General features: G+C 36.8%; 1 protein-coding gene across 1 annotated transcript; it reads right to left on the bottom strand.

Annotated features, from left to right (window-relative positions):
• Positions 1–3,590: 3,590 nt before the first annotated feature.
• Positions 3,591–16,341, bottom strand: LOC107876117 (peroxisome biogenesis protein 2). Its single transcript, XM_016723124.2, has 8 exons — positions 15,850–16,341; positions 10,460–10,573; positions 10,216–10,369; positions 9,198–9,334; positions 7,330–7,430; positions 5,034–5,151; positions 4,535–4,701; positions 3,591–3,987 (listed from the first exon to the last, which is right to left on the bottom strand). Exons 1-8 carry the CDS (start codon positions 15,991–15,993, stop codon positions 3,858–3,860), a joined length of 1,065 nt encoding a protein of 354 aa, XP_016578610.1. The 5' UTR covers positions 15,994–16,341; the 3' UTR covers positions 3,591–3,857.
• Positions 16,342–16,423: the final 82 nt, after the last annotated feature.

The raw sequence follows: 16,423 nt of genomic DNA, 5'->3' as shown, positions 1-16,423 counted from the left end.
GAAGGGCTCTCCTGTCCTTTTGACAACAATTCCTTCTTACGTCATGAACCCCTTTAAGATGCTGTATATTGAAAACTACATAAAAATATGACGATAAAAATTTACACGCACTTGATATATACATCAAATTAATGTATTTTTATTGTAGTTAAGTAATTAAATAAAGCAAAGTATATATTAATTAATCATTGTTAAGTAATATGACCTCTAAATTCAAACATATGACATGAATGTGCTGACTTGGTGTATACACCGATTGCGTGTGTAAGTCGCCAACCCGCTGAAGTCAGAACACAAATCAAGAAATTAAAACTTTGTAAGAATTGGATGGGTTGAGTTATGACTTGCTTGTTAGTCCATTCAACCCAACTCATTTTAATCTGAGTAACTTAATGACTCGCTCATTTATTAACTTGCATTGTTTGATTGCGATCACCATTAACACCCCCAAATTGCACCACTCAATTGTCAAGAATAAGTTATAATGATGAACAGTAATCCCCTTTAGGACGACATGATAAACGGCCTCTACATGTGATGACCAACTTGTTATGGTAAAATTTAAGGGCTTTGTTGTAAGAAACGAGAAAGAAGGCGATAAATATTTAACGTTTTAAGTTTATATCTCGCATCAACGCAATTAGTAAATCATTCTTTTGTTCTTTTTAATAACGTAGTATTCAAATCAACTTCGATATATTTCAATCATTTTGTTAGATATCTAGTACCTCATCTACTACACCCCATCAAATTATTTCATTAGATATCTACTATTTCCCATCAATATAAGTATCAAGTAACGCGGTTTATGCAATTACACATATTACCTAATGTCTTTGTCGTTTTCAATTCACTGTGGCCACACGCTGCTCCTAGCCAAAAATTCTTGCAGATGCTCTTTTGTGCTGTATCTACTCAATCACAAGTTTAGTGATCTCTTAACTGCAAAATCATTCGCAGTTAAGTGATGGAGCTAAAAATTGATTGGAGGAGGGTTTTTTCTGTGAAAGGACAGAAACAAAACTTTAAATTAAACTATTTTCATGAAAAGGGCCATGGAATTTAAATTTCACTTTCTAACCATTTCAATTTACTGGCTTGTTCTATACCATTTCTACACATCTTCTGTACAGTTTCTATACATATCTTATACATGTAAATATTTTGTACGAAAATTATACAGTTTTGATACACAATTTATACAATAACTGTACTTTTTTTTTTTTACACGTTTTATACGATAATTATATAATTTTCATACATTTTCTATATATTTTATACATATACATATATGATAGAACTATGCAATTTCTATACATATATCTTATATAGATACATATCTATTTAACAATTATATCGTTTTTATATAATTTAATTATTATTTCTAAATAACAAAAAAAAAAAAGCAAAATATTTGATCAGTTAAAAAATTTATGGCAAAAAAAAATTGAAATATTTTTAAAAGGGCCGAATTGCCCAAGTTGAATACTGTATGTATGTATCAATATTGTATATAGATTGTATATGAACTACATAGGCCAAAATGATCCAAATTAGGAAATAGCTATAAAGCGAAAATAGTATATCCGACTGGCCACTTTTTGAAAAGTTTTCAAACTTAGGCTATTTGTTTTAAAAAGTGTTATAGATTGTCCTTTTCCCTTCTTTTTTTTGCGAAGAAAGGGAGAGTGACAATTCTTAAGACAGTAATGTCCAACTTTATACTTATATATAAGAGTCACAAAAATATCTATATAATGGAATTACTACATATGTCTATTATTTTTTCCAACACATTATTATTTTTGTCCTTATTCATTATTTAATGATTATTTTTATTTGAACTCTATAATTGAATTATATATAATAATTTTTTGTAAATTACTTTTTGTTTCCTATTAGAGTACTTGTTCTTTTTTTTACATATTTCTTATACTGAAATTTAATTATTTTTTAATTTTTTTAGAGAATTTATTAATCTCTAAAACAATGACATGTGATTGATAAAGATAAGCATTTCCTTCTTGCCACATGAATCTTTGCACTTGATAGTGTGTCGTAATATGAAAATTACTGTTGAGTTTTTCATTGTGTTTCAATTACTTAATTATCTTTTTTTTTTTAAGAGTAGAGAGTAGGAAAATTAGTACTTTAGTTTCAAATGTCTCCATATAATTTAATAAATAAGAAAATTTTAAAGATGTTTTGCAAGACTTAAATTTAATCTCTAGCCTCCCTCCCTCCCCCCCCCCCCCCCCCCCCCACCTCTCGTTATTACGTGGTAAATAGATATGTGTTGCAAGTATTTAATTTTTTTTATAAATTTATAGAAAAAATTAATCTCAAAATATATATTGATTCACATAGGAGTGCACCTATTCATGAAATTAGTCTAACATATGATTAAGTTCAATTTGAATTATTGGATGGTACATTCTCAAAATTTTCCATGAAAATAACTTTTATATTACATATCAATTTGAAAATACAAATAAATTTTTCTTTAACTTGCAAATGCATTTATACAATGATCTAAGTTTTACGAGTTTACAGGAAATTTCGAACTACTTTTTCAATAACTTAATGTCACAAAAAACTAAAATATAAAAAAGTAATTACAATTTAATCTTTTATATTAATTTGAATCCAGGCTTATAAGCATCGGTCAAATATAAAACTTTATTAGTTCTGAAATTTTATTGTCTATATATGATTAATCTGAATAATATTGTTGAAAATATGAAACAAATTATACCTATTTGATAAATTACATATTATGTTTATATCTTGAGGTTTGCTCGGGCCACCCAGGACTAGTGGAAGATTAAATAGGTGTTTGGCCATGTTTCATTGTGAAAATAGAAAAAAAAAAAATTAAAGTGAAAAATGATACTTGAAAATTGAGTTATATTTGGCCATTATTTAGTTGTGTTTTTATTTTTTGTGAGTAATTCGAAGTGAAAAGGGTGAAAACATTTTTGTTGTTTTTGAAATTTTAGAAATGTTTTGAAAAAAATAACAAAGTGAAAACAAAACTTTCGCGACTTTCTTGGCCAAACATGTTTTTCGAAGTTCCAACTCCGAAAAAAGGTGAAAAAACTTGATGGTCAAACGCTCCCTAAGTTAAGAATTCAAAATCAAATGGGGGATGCTTTAGCTGACGTTAATCGCATAGCCTTAGTTTAAATATATATATATATATATATATATATATAAGGGCTATATCTTAGAGATATGAATTGATGAAATGCTCAAACTGTTAGGTTGCTAATAGGTGAATTCTTTCTGTTGCCTATGGACCATCTCTAGGAGGATAGTATTAGCCTATAGGCTGGCTAGGTGCTTGTATTGATTGTGTGATGAGGTGATTAGGATTGGATATAGTCATTGCCTAAATTTCATCAACATATCTGTGTCTGGCTTTCTATCTTTCACTTGTTTTTTCCCACTTCAAAAGTTACCTGACGCACGTTTTTTCCACCTTTGCTAATTTGCAATTTGACAACCTTAAGGAAATGAAACATTGTGCTAATTTCTTCTCTCAAAAGTTCCCGTAATCAAAGTTAAAAAGGACAGCTTTTTAGACTCAATTCATCAAAAATTGAATTAATTGCGTGTAGACTGATCCAACATTTGAGAAAATCTTCCAATTAAATAAACAAATGTGATATAAAATATTGGAAAAGGGACAACCACACTACTAAAAAATTAAAGCACTCAATAAAGCAGAACAATGTGCTTTATCAAGGAATCTAGATACCTAGTTCCATTGTCAAGTTGTCTTTTGAGCAACTTTTGATCTATAGTTCAACTAAGCTCCCCCCTTTTTATCATTTCAATTATACTTTGCAGAACAATCATTGTTTCTGAGGAATGTTGCTGACTACACCACCATGCCGTTGCATAGCAGCAACTGGTTCGCCACATCTGGGACAACGAAATGATGGAGATGCAGAGCACCTTGTTTGAAGACAGTAGTAACAATACCTATAAGATTGAAATAGAAACACCTGAAATTTCAGAATCATTTATGCAAAGTAAACTAAAGATAGAAATGACACTGAACACTGTCAAAACGAAAGCATGACAAAAGACCAAGGGAAGATGGCATCTACGTGATTCTGAGAAACACAATAGCTCCTAATAATGAATGCCATGTTGTCTCTAAAAACTAGACCCAATCATTTTAAGTTGCAGACGATGTGGTACAAACAATGCAATGAAACATATTGGATGTAATCCTGAAGTACAAGCAGTTTCAACTTTAATGTTCTGTGCAGCCAGTATATATTAGAAACATACTCAGCACAGGTTCAAACAATTTTCGCCTGGAAGAGCATTAATAATAATGGCGATGCTAACCTAGGATTGTCTAGCAGTAATTTCCACAAATCCACATTATCTTTTGATAAGGATTCTTCGGTTAAGAACCGTAATAGCATGTTCTTAATGAAGGCATATAAACATATATAAAAAATTGAAAGTAATGCATTACCATTCTATCGCATAAATGAAAGCATGTAAAAGTATATACCTATGCTGACAAGGGACAGCTACAAATGGAATCGATGGGGTTCCCTGGCAGATGGGGCATAAAGTTTCATCTACTGAAGAATCTGAAGATTTATCCTTTGAGAATGGACGAAGGAAACTCTTGACAGATGCTGAATTGAGAAGGGGAAGAAGCAAGAGCAGCAATTCCTGTATATTAGAAAATTGTTTAAAATCTGTGTCTCTTCATATTGTGTGTGTACTGAGGAACCAAACATGTCAACAAGTAAAAGCCTGAAATGGAAAGCTGCAAAGCAAAAAATTTATATCCCACCACCAAAAGGAGAAAAAAAGGCATGCACATGCAAGATGAAAATAGGATTCAATTAGCCTCCGGCAGCATGTAAAACAGCTAAAAAAAATGTAATACTCTGTATTGTTATTGATTTAAACTATCTAGAAATTTCTCAGTAAGTCTTTGTTAATACTTTCCGAAAGGGCATATAGATTTAGCAAGATACTGAAGATTGAAGGACAATTACCGAGAACTCATTCCACACCAATTGACGATTCATGTACTCGAAGCTCACAGCTCTGTTCATATTTGGGCTCCCATAAACAAGTCTAGCTCTTAAAGCTCTTTCAATAAGATTTCTGTACCTGTAGGTAGTTGATACATGTCGAAAAACATTAATTTAAGAAGTTTTCATGTGTTAATTTATAAAAGCTCTTTCAATAAGATTCCTGTACCTGTACATAGTTGATACATGTCGAAAAACATTACTTTAGGAAGTTTTCATGTGTAATTCATTGGCCAGATCACATAAAGGGGACAATTATTAGAGTCTGTTAGAATATGAGTAGGAATAGGAATAGCATATAAAATCCTACTTGGAAAAAGATTATAATGTAGTGTCCTATTAGGAAAAAGATTGGAATGTATTGTTTATAAATAGAGTCTCAATGTAATAATGTAGTTACAACAATTCAATAATATTTTTTTCTTATATTTCTCACATGGTATCAAAGCTTCCACGATCTAGGTAAAGAATCAAAGAGTTTCCGCTGCCGACGGGCGACTATAATCCATATATGCCGCCCGTCTGGCCAATGATTATGTTAGCAAAAGCTGGGTCACTAACTCATTGTGCATCTTTCTAGTGATTATTTTCACATATCTTTGCGTAACACCATGCATCTGTCCGGTGAATACTTTTACATATCTATTTTTCTTAGCACTGTACTTCTTTTCGGTGACTATTCTCATATTTGATTTGCGTAACACCGTGCATCTTTTCGAACTACTGTCTCATATCTGAGTTGCATAGCACCATGCATCTTTCTGGTGACTCCTCAGATTTAATTTACATAGTTCCGTACGTCTTTTCGGTGACTCCTCAGATCTTTTTCAGTAGGGTCGTGCCATTATTCCGACCCTGTCCATATAATTTCTCTTTTCCAGTAGGATCGTGCCGTCATTCCGACCCTGCTCATATAATTTCTATTTCTCAATAGGGTCGTGCCATCATTCCGACCCTACACATATTTTTCTTTTTCAATAGGGTCGTGTCATCATTCCGACCCTACCCATATACTTTTTTTTTCCCAGATAGTAGTCACTTTTCAGCCATCAAATCTAATAATCCGGCGTGTGAGCATGTTTCGGCTAAGTTTCCGGTGACTTTCATGTTCAAGATCTACTCGTCTTTTAATTTCGAGATGACCCTATATTTTATACGGGTTTTCGGCAATTTTCCAGTGACGCATCGACTTTATGGCAATATTTACTACTTTTCGGATCATTTTTTCAGTTTGTTCCGTTTCAATTGAGGCCTCCCACACGTCCAAAGCAGTCCTTATCAGTTTTCTTGCAGATACCTTCACCAAGTCCCTCACCGATTCTCATATTAGTTACATCCATAACAAGCTTGGTACATATGTCTTCTATGTAACAGCTTGAGGGGGAGTGTTAGAATATGAGTAGGAATAGGAATAGCATATAAAATCCTACTTGGAAAAGGATTATAATGTAATATCCTATTAGGAAAAGGATTGGAATGTATTGTCTATAAATAGAGCCTCAATGTAATAATGTAGTTACAACAATTCAATAATATTTTTCTCTTATATTTCTCACAACTGATGCTCTGTTCATATTAGGGCCCCCATATATGTTTGTAGAATCAACCATCATAATGTGCTAAAAAGTTAATCACGATGCAGTATTCCTGCAATAAGTTAGGTACCTCAGTCCCTCAAACTAGGAATTACTGGATAGAGAAGCATGTACAAATTGATGACAGATATTATGGACATAGCTCACTACAGTTACCAATCAAAACAGGGGAGGATGAACCTAGAGGCCATTTGCTTTTCAGGGAAAAAAAAAATGGGGTCTTTGTTGCAAGTTTCCCGGTTCAAAGGATGCCCTCGACTAAAGGAGTTATTTCACACAATGATGGTTCCCAACTCAAAAAGTTTGTAATTGGTAACTGTTTTGAAACAATAGGAACTTGGTTAGTTTCTACTCATCCTTTTGTGTTCTCTTCAATAGAACATTAAAGGGGCAGCCCGGTGCACAAAAGCTCCCGCTATGCGCAGGAGGGTCCGGGGAAGGGCCCCACCACAAGGGTGTATTGTACGCAGCCTTACCTTGCATTTCTACCAGAGGCTGTTTCCAAGGCTTGAACCCGTGACCTCCTGGTCACATGGCAGTAACTTTACTTACAAAACAACTTTGTGAAGCAAGAATTTTTTTCATCTTCTTCTTTTATCGGGTGATCATGTCATGCATTGGAAAAGAAATAAAAAGTAAAGACTTTGCAGTAAAAGATATACCTTCCTGTGTAAAGAAAGAGAAGTAAATTGCTAAAAGATGCTGCTTTATATATCCCCTCCATCCGTTGCATTAATAACCACACTCCACGTGCCAAAGACCTCTGAAGCAAATACATAATTAACAACTGGCAAATAAAGTATACATTGACAAAATCCGTATTATACAAGTTAGTATTCTTAGTCTAACTATTACTCCCTAATCCAATTTCAAAAAACTGTTTTGACTGAACATCGATATCAACATAAGAATTAAACTGTGCTATTCAAATGTACATGGCTTCCAAACTTGGTACAAATTTGTACTTTTTCTATGACACTGAACTTTCAATACTTTCTTCATCTCAAGATTCCCAACTTCATATTCCAACTATTTTCTTCTATTACGCCAACATTCCTTAAAAGGAAAGCTCTATGACATATTTTAACTTAACCTCAGTTTTGAACTAACTTTTTTCCTTATATTTCAAAAAATTATCTTGTGGTCTTACATATTTCCCATTTAATATTTAACGAATACATTGTTTATCTCAAATCTCGATAATCACAGACGCTGAATGCATTGTTTATCTCAATAATCGTGGTACCTTAAAAAGTAACATGCAGTCCCTAAATGTGACTCCTCTTTCTCAATTTTTTTGTTAAGGCCAATTGCTACTCATATTGTAATAGCATGGCCAAAAAGATTCAGTTTAAGGAGAAAAGAGAACTATAGCTAGATAGAATCAGCATAATAATGAATGTACATGGTACCCTTATATGGCACAAGTATTCATATAATGTATGCAAGCACTTTCTTTTTGATAAAATTAGACAATATTCGATAGGTTGAAACAAAAGGCACAAGAATACATTTGGTCATTTGGAATATAAATTTTGTTCTACACTGGTAACTTTAGACATTTGGAATATAAATTTCAGACAAACTCTTCTCTAGCAATTCAAATTAACATTTATTTTTGCTAGTAATGAAAAAAAATACTTCCAGAAATTCTTTAAGTACTATATTGCTGAAGGAATATTATTCATCTGAATTTATTTATTTTTCATAAGATCAGTATTCATCTGAAGATGAGATAAAAATATCAAACTGAAATACTTTTAATTGGTATTTCTTTTAATATGTAGAATATCGCCTGCTGTGGAGATTCCATGGCATAATGGAAAACTTTTGTTTGGACATGTTACCACAAGAATCTCGTTGTTCTTGTCTACATGAAATGTTATTTGTGATTTTCAGACTAAAAAGATCCTATATATAACATTTTTGTTAATATTCTACTCTATTTATAATAATAGTTTGGCCCGGACCAACTTGCACACGCCTTGACTACTCCATTGGTACCTAAAACCTCTTAACATATGCATCGGGTAACTATGTCTATCAAAGTTTAGACTTTTATGAAGAAATCACCTAAATCATTTTTGCCTCTGCTGAAATTAGGCTCCTCATGGTCCATGTCAATTTTATTAAACAAAAGGCCCACATCCTTGGGTGTTTATCAGTGATAAATGTTTTTACTGATCCTTATTTGAAGTTGCACATTTTAAAGTTCCAAATCATACAAAACCTTTCAATTTTCCTTCCCATAAAAAGAACCCTTCAACATTCCTTTTTAACATTTTCCATATGCCTAAGCCAAAAGAAAATGACAATCGAGGAATTCCTGTGCATGATTAGAAGTTGTTATACAAACTTAGAATATTGATGAACTTTATAACTAATTATTTCTAACAATAAATTTAATCAAAAAGCCTGAAGAATATTATCTATTAGAGAACAAAGAGTTCTCTTAGTGATCACAGATTTGTCACCACTAAAACAGACATGCATGCAAACATGTCGATATGTGAGGCAAAGAGAGCAGTACCTGCTCAGAGTCGCCCCATCTCCGAAAAGCAGAAAATGATTGTAGACGGGCCCATATATATTGACCACCAACTGTTGCAACACAGTACCATAACTTTTGAGCAACAGTAAGTCCGGGTCCTTCTAATCCAGTCCGCACTACAACAAACATGGAAAAGGAAAAAGAACTACAACTGAAATTATAGCAGTTGATGCAAGAAACAAGAAATGCAACTACATCAAGCTGTCAACCTTCGCATTATCAAACACAAAGCAAGACGGGAGATTTTCCAACACAATTCCCGATGCTTCACCCTTGCTAATTTAGACTTACCAAACTACAAAACTGCAATAAATACAATTACATCGAGCTGCCAACCTCTGCACTTCAAACACAAAGTAAGACCAACAAGATTTTCCAAGTCAATCTCAGTGGCCCTCCATCACAAGCCGATGTTATACACATGGCAATTCAGACTTGCTATAGAATTTATAACTTTACAGGGCTCAAGTAGCTCAGCTGATCTTAAGAATTAAACAGAACAAGACCAAAGGGGATCGTCCCACTCAGCATCTAAGATCCTCCCTAGAAACTCCAAAAACAGATGACGACATTCTTTTCCAAATACCAGACAGCCTCACAGTCAATAACTAAAGTGTAAACTGTAATTTCGAAATTAGTTGCCTACTTCTTTCAGAAAAGCCAATGTATTTGAGCTGACAAAGGAAGATTAAAAAAATATGTCAACATGAGGAGGTGTCATTATTTGCATAAAAAAATGGCTTAATAAAGAAAGGAGAAGGAGAACAAGTACCACCATTGGCTTCAGCAAAAATGAAGGTTGACGCCTCAAAGAAAAACATGGAAAATTAAAGGATATCCAAATGAATAATTTTTCACATCCCTTAAATAGAACTAAGAACAATCTCATCTATCCATATCTTGCAACACAATAAGACAATTTTAATTTTTGACATCACTGAGATACAGAAAAGGTTGGTAAAGGAGAAACGAGATCAAGCTAAGATGTTTTTCTAACCTTTTCCTCTAATCTCGCTTGCACGTTCATCTCTGTATCTCAGATTCATGAGAGCATTACCAGGAGTAGGCTTATCAACCCAGATAGAAAATCGCCAGATTAGAAACTCAAGGAAAGCATCAAGTTCTGGTTCATATTGAAATAACATTCCTGGCTAATCCCAAACAAAAGAAATTGTGAGATAACAGAATCATGAAGACTTGATGAATTCAATGATAAAATAGGAAAGTCACATGATAGGTACCTTCATTAAAGAGAAGACCTTAACCAATTGCTCTTTTAGCATGGCTGACATTTCAATGTCCAGCCTGCCCGCATCTACCTGATTAACTCTGGATATTGAAATTGGAATGGCCAACTGCCAAAAGAAGTTATCAACATAAAACTTCAGTACTTGGGAACAAAAATTTCAGCAAATAAAACCTCAAATGAAAACTCCTTGTTCACCCTTCTCTAAGCCCCCATAGTAAAATGATCTGACATTTAAGACTTTACAACAGAAAAGGAAAGGGAACAGTTTTTGTGTGTTATAATGGAGAAATAAGTAAATTTCCATGGAGAAAAATGCACTAAATCCATAAATGGTTTCAGGAGAATGACTAGTTTTTTCTTTCAGTTGGATTACTCATATTTCTAACCATCATCCCCATGAAGCTCCACCTCTTGCATTTCCATTAATATATTCCAGGTCGAATAAAACTCGAAGAAAATTTAAGCTAATTTGGTCCTCACTAGGGGATCCAAATTCAATTTTCTAACATCCTACCAAAAAGTATAATGCAAATGTCGGTATCAGAACTTTTTCTATGAATATTCTAAGCTCTATTTAAGTTTCCATAACGGGATAGACAGCCACCAGACAGCCAAACCAAAGCCTATTGTCATCAAAACTGAAATTTAACTTATAATACTTCTTTGGATTCACTAGTATCTTTCGGCTTCCCACTCAAACACTCACCTCTGCAGAAGTTGAGCTACAAACACAAACCTAACCAAGTAACAATTCTTTACTCTCAATATTTTCCTCTTTGACTTTACTCTCAAAGTAGGCAGCTCGACTCCGGCGACATAGGCAGCTCACAGCTCCGGTCACAGGCCACCGATTCCGGCAGGTCTATTTGAAGGATCTGCTAGTTCCGACCAGATCTGATTCCGTCAGTTCCAGATCTGAGTCCGGCGGGACTCCGGCGATAATATCCAGGCGACCAGTTTCTGCAATCAGCTTGAAGGGATACAACATTCCAACATAACATGCAAGAAACAAGAAATTGGTCTACACGCGTATCCCGGTGATTCCTAACCTTTGCTATTTCCTCCTTCATATTATTTATCGTATTATCTCCTGTATCTTGACTTGCGTGTCTGTTGTAGTATATTTGTGACTTGCACTGCTCCTTATTATTTGTTTTACTGTCCTTGGTGCCAGACCATTAGTGTGCTCTATTTTTCTTACTGTTAGTTTTGTCCTTACCTTGGTCTTGTTTTTTCTTCCTATTTGAGTTTAGTTTTGTTTCTTGATTATTTCTTCTAATTTGTGTGAGCCTTGTATTTTCTACTGCTGCTTTGTCACTATCATTGTTTATATTTTCTTATATTTTCTTGTAGAAGTGGCTGTGGACGTTGATGGTTGGATAGGGTCATGTCCGAGGGGATTGGGGCGAGAGGCTGTTGTGGGGGCGGGGGATGAGGGAAGGGCGGGGGTAGGAAGGAGGCCAAGGTTTGGCGTCAGGGGCGGTAGAGGAAGACGTGATGATAGAGTTGGTAGGCTGAGGGTTGGGTCTTGGAATATAGGGATTCTTCAGGGTAAGTCCATAGAGCTTGTGAAGATTCTTAGAAAGAGGAGGTTTAATATTGCGTGTGTTCAAGAGACCAAGTGGATAGGGTCTAAGGCTAGGGATGTGGATGGTTACAAGCTTTGATACTCTGGGAGCGAGAGGCGTAGGAATGGAGTTGGCATCTTAGTAGATGAAGAGCTTAGTGGTCAGGTAGTGGAGGTTAAGAGGATCAGCGATAGGTTGATGACTATTAAGTTGGTCATTGGGGGGCTTACCCTGAATGCGTGTAGTGTTTATGCACCGCAGTTGGGCTTGGATGGGGAGGAGAAGATGCGATTTTGGGAGGCTTTGGATGAGGTGGTGAGAGGTGTGCCTAGCTCGGAGAAGATTGTTGTAGCAGGAGATTTCAATGGGCACATCGGGGCGTTACCGGGAGGCTTTGGTGATGTGCATAGTGGTTTTGGTTTTGGGGAAAGAAATGAAAAGGGGGCTACTCTATTGGATTTTGCGAGGTCCTTTAGGCTGGTGGTGGTGAACTCGGGCTTTCCGAAGAAGGACAATCACCTGATCACCTTCTGAAGCGCAATAGCCAAGACCCAGATTGACTTTTTGTTGCTTAGGAAAGGGGATAGGGTGTTGTGTAAGGACTGTAAGGTCATCTCGAGTGAGAATTTTTCGACCCAGCATAGGCTCTTGGTTATGGATTTGGGTATAAAGAAGGATAGGAAGAGAAGGGGTGAGGAGTGTAGACCTAGAATTAAGTGGGGCGGCTTGACGCCAGTGAATGCGTGGGAGATAGGGGAGAAGTTGGCGGGAATGAGGGTGTGGGAGTGTAGGGGGAACGTGGATAGAATGTGGGATAGGGTGGCTAGGTGCATCAGGGAAAATGCTAGTGAGGTGTTAGGTGTTTCTAGGGGCCGGGCCGGGCATCATCGGGGGGATTGGTGGTGGAATGAAGAGGTTAAGAAGAAAGTGGAGACCAAGAAAGGGGCATATGCTAAGTTGGTTGAGAGTAAGGACGAAGAAGAGAAACGGGTAAACAGGAAAGAGTACAAGTTAGCTAGGAAGGAGGCTAAGTTAGCAGTTACGGCGGCTAAGACGGCAGCATTTGAGAGCTTGTATGCGGGGTTACAGGAGAAAGGAGGAGAAAAAAGGTTGTTTAGACTCGCTAAGGCTAGGGAGAGGAAGGGTCGTGGCCTTGATCAGGTGAAGTGCATTAAGGGGGAGGATGGTACAGTGTTGGTGGAGGACGGCCGCATTAAGAATATATGACAGTCGTATTTTCATAGGCCCTTGAATGACGAAGGGGATAGAGCTATTGTGTTAGGGGAGCTGGAGCACCCAGAGGAGTGTCGGGATTTTAGTTATTGTAGTTGTTTTAAGGTAGAGGAGGTTAGAGAGGTTGTTCGCAGGATGCGAAGGGGTAGGGCGACGGGGCCTGATGAGATACCTCTGGATTTTTGGAAGTTTTCTGCCGAGGCTGGTTTAAGGTGGTTGACTGGATTGTTTAACGGAATTTTCAAGACGGCGAAAATGCCCGAGGCTTGGAGGTGGAGTACTATGTTCCCTCTTTATAAGAACAAGGGTGACATTCAGAGTTGCAATAACTATAGAGGTATTAAGTTATTGAGTCACTTTATGAAGATTTGGGAGAGAATGGTCGAGGTGAGGCTGAGATGGATAGTGTCTATTTCGGAGAACCAGTTTGAATTTATGCCCGGCCGCTCGACGACGGAGGCAATTCACCTGGTGCGGAGGCTGGTGGAACAATATAGGGAAAGGAAGAAGGACCTGCACATGGTGTTTATCGACTTGGAGAAGGCATACGACAAAGTCCCTAGAGAGGTGCTTTAGAGATGCTTGGAGGTGAGTGGAGTCCCGGTGGCATATATCAGAGCAATTAAGGACATGTATGATGGAGCTAAAACCCAGGTGAGGACGGCGGGAAGAGACTCAGAGCATTTCACTGTCTTGACAGGATTGCATCAGGGATCTACTCTTAGTCCCTTTTTGTTTGCTTTGGTGATAGATGTGTTGACGCGGCGTATTCAAGGAGAGATGCCTTAGTGTATGCTTTTTGCAGATGATGTAGTTTTGACTGATAAGACGCGGGGGGGGGGGGGGGTGAATGATAAATTAGAGGTGTGGAGACAAACTCTTGAGTCTAAAGGGTTCAGGTTGAGTAGGAGCAAGACAGAATATTTGGAATACAAGTTTAATGACGTGAGGCTGGAGAATGAGGTGGTAGTGAAGTTAGAATCACAGGTGGTATGTAAGAGGGATAGTTTCAAGTATCTCGGGTCCGTGATTCAGGATAACGGTGAGATTAACGAGGATGTCTCGCACCGTATTGGAGCGAGATGGATGAAGTGGAAGCTCACTTTGGGGGTATTGTGTGATAAGAAGGTCCCGCCCAGGCTTAAAGGCAAATTCTACAGGGTGACAGTCCGTCCGGCCATGTTGTATGGAGCGGAGTGTTGGCCAGTTAAGAACTCTCACATTCAAAAAATGAAGATGGCGGAAATGCGAATGTTGCGTTGGATGTGTGGGCTGACTAGGGGGGATAGAATTCAGAATAAGACTATCAGGGAGAAGGTTGGTGTGATTCCAGTGGAGAATAAGATGCGGGAAGTCCGATTGAGATGGTTTGGACACGTGACGAGGAAGGGCATGGATGCCCCGGTTCGTAGGTGTGAGAGGCTAGCTTCGGATGGTTTTAGGCGGGGTAGGGGTAGGCCGAAGAAGTACTGGGGAAAAGTGATTAGGCGGGACATGGAGCAGTTACAACTCACTGAGGACATAACCCTAGATAGGAAGATCTGGAGGACGCGAATTAGGGCAGAAGGCTAGGGTCAGTTTGGGTCGCTAGTGTAGGGCATTACTTGGTGGGGGTATTGTTCTTGTTATGATACCTTATTTCATGTTTTATTACGAATCTGTTTACTTTTCTCTATTTACTATTACTTGTGGGTGTCGTATTTATGTTATGCCATCTTGTTCCATGCTTTACTATGAATTTGTTTATTATTCTGTGTCTCGAGCTGGGGGTCTATCGGAACAGCCTTTCTACTTCTTTAGAGGTAGAGGTATGGACTGCGTACATCTTAGCCTCCCCAGACCTCACTATGTGGGAATACACCGGGTTTGTTGTTGTTGTTGTTGTTGTAATACTTCTTTGGATTAAGCCCAGATGAGAAAGACAATATTTTTGTCGGAAATACTGTAGCAAAAGAACAAATAGACATAAAATGAAACAAAAAAGGATGGTAGATAAATGGAATTTTTCTAGAAGCTGATCCACAAGTTCAATTGAACAGGTGCAGATACCATTGTACCATCACTCTTTCGTGTATAAACTTAACTATACATTTCAAAAAGATTGAATTACACATACTATCTGCCCTAAGTGGAAACCGATTGTCATCTCAAGGGTCATATTGAATAATGTAAACGCTTAATACATAATCAGCTCGTTCAACTTGACACAATATTCCATTTAGACACTCAGAACTAAATAGTGTTACAATTGAACACCTCAACTCCTAAAAAAATATTCCAATTAGACACTTCCACTTCAATTTTTTTTCATTCGACTATTAGACAGTGAAGTTAACTCCATGAAATATGTCATCTCATAGAAAAGGTCCGGGTTTTACAGCTTATTGACGTGACTGCATATAATTAAAAGAAATGATATATTTTATGTGGTTAATTTAACTATACGATTGAGAACACACGCAAAAGAACAATGATTTGAACCGGAAGTATTTAATTGGAACAGTTTACAAAAGCTTGGAATATCTAAATATAATATTCTGGCAAGTTAAAGAGGCAGAAAATGGATGGGCAGGAAGGGTACCTGGTGCGGTGGAGGAATAGACTGCCACTGAGGATGTAAATTCCGGTAGGTATTGATCCAAGCATCTTGTTGTGGCGGAGGATGGACGGCGGCGGTGGCACCACCACGGGAAGAGGACGACGAAGCTAGGTTTTGCCTATCCATATCTCGGACGTAATACTACTACTGCTAGAGATAATTCAATGAATTTTAACTACATAGATATCCTATGAAGAAATTGATCGTCGCCGGCGGCGGTTTATTCCCGGAGTCCGGCGAGGAATCTATTGAGTTGAGCACTGACTTCACCACTCGGACAAATTTGACACAGAACAGTTAATACGTCTTTATTTATTTAGGAAAAAGAAAGGATATAGAATATAGTAGTAGAAAATAAAAGCGGTTAGGGAAGGGTAGTTTCGTCTCTGAAAAAATGGAGAGTACATGGAAGCACGCGATTCAAGATTTATTGGAAGTCTCGTCCAAGTGACCACCACTAGTTTTTCTTAGGCCCACACAAGAGGAAGCTTCATTAAAGCAAACTAGTATTTGAATATTATTACTACTAGTACTATTTGGTTTGGAATTGATTATG

This window comes from Capsicum annuum, chromosome 6, assembly GCF_002878395.1.
Source record: "Capsicum annuum cultivar UCD-10X-F1 chromosome 6, UCD10Xv1.1, whole genome shotgun sequence".
Lineage (NCBI taxonomy): Eukaryota > Viridiplantae > Streptophyta > Magnoliopsida > Solanales > Solanaceae > Capsicum > Capsicum annuum.
This window is presented reverse-complemented; position numbering and strand designations above follow the sequence as displayed.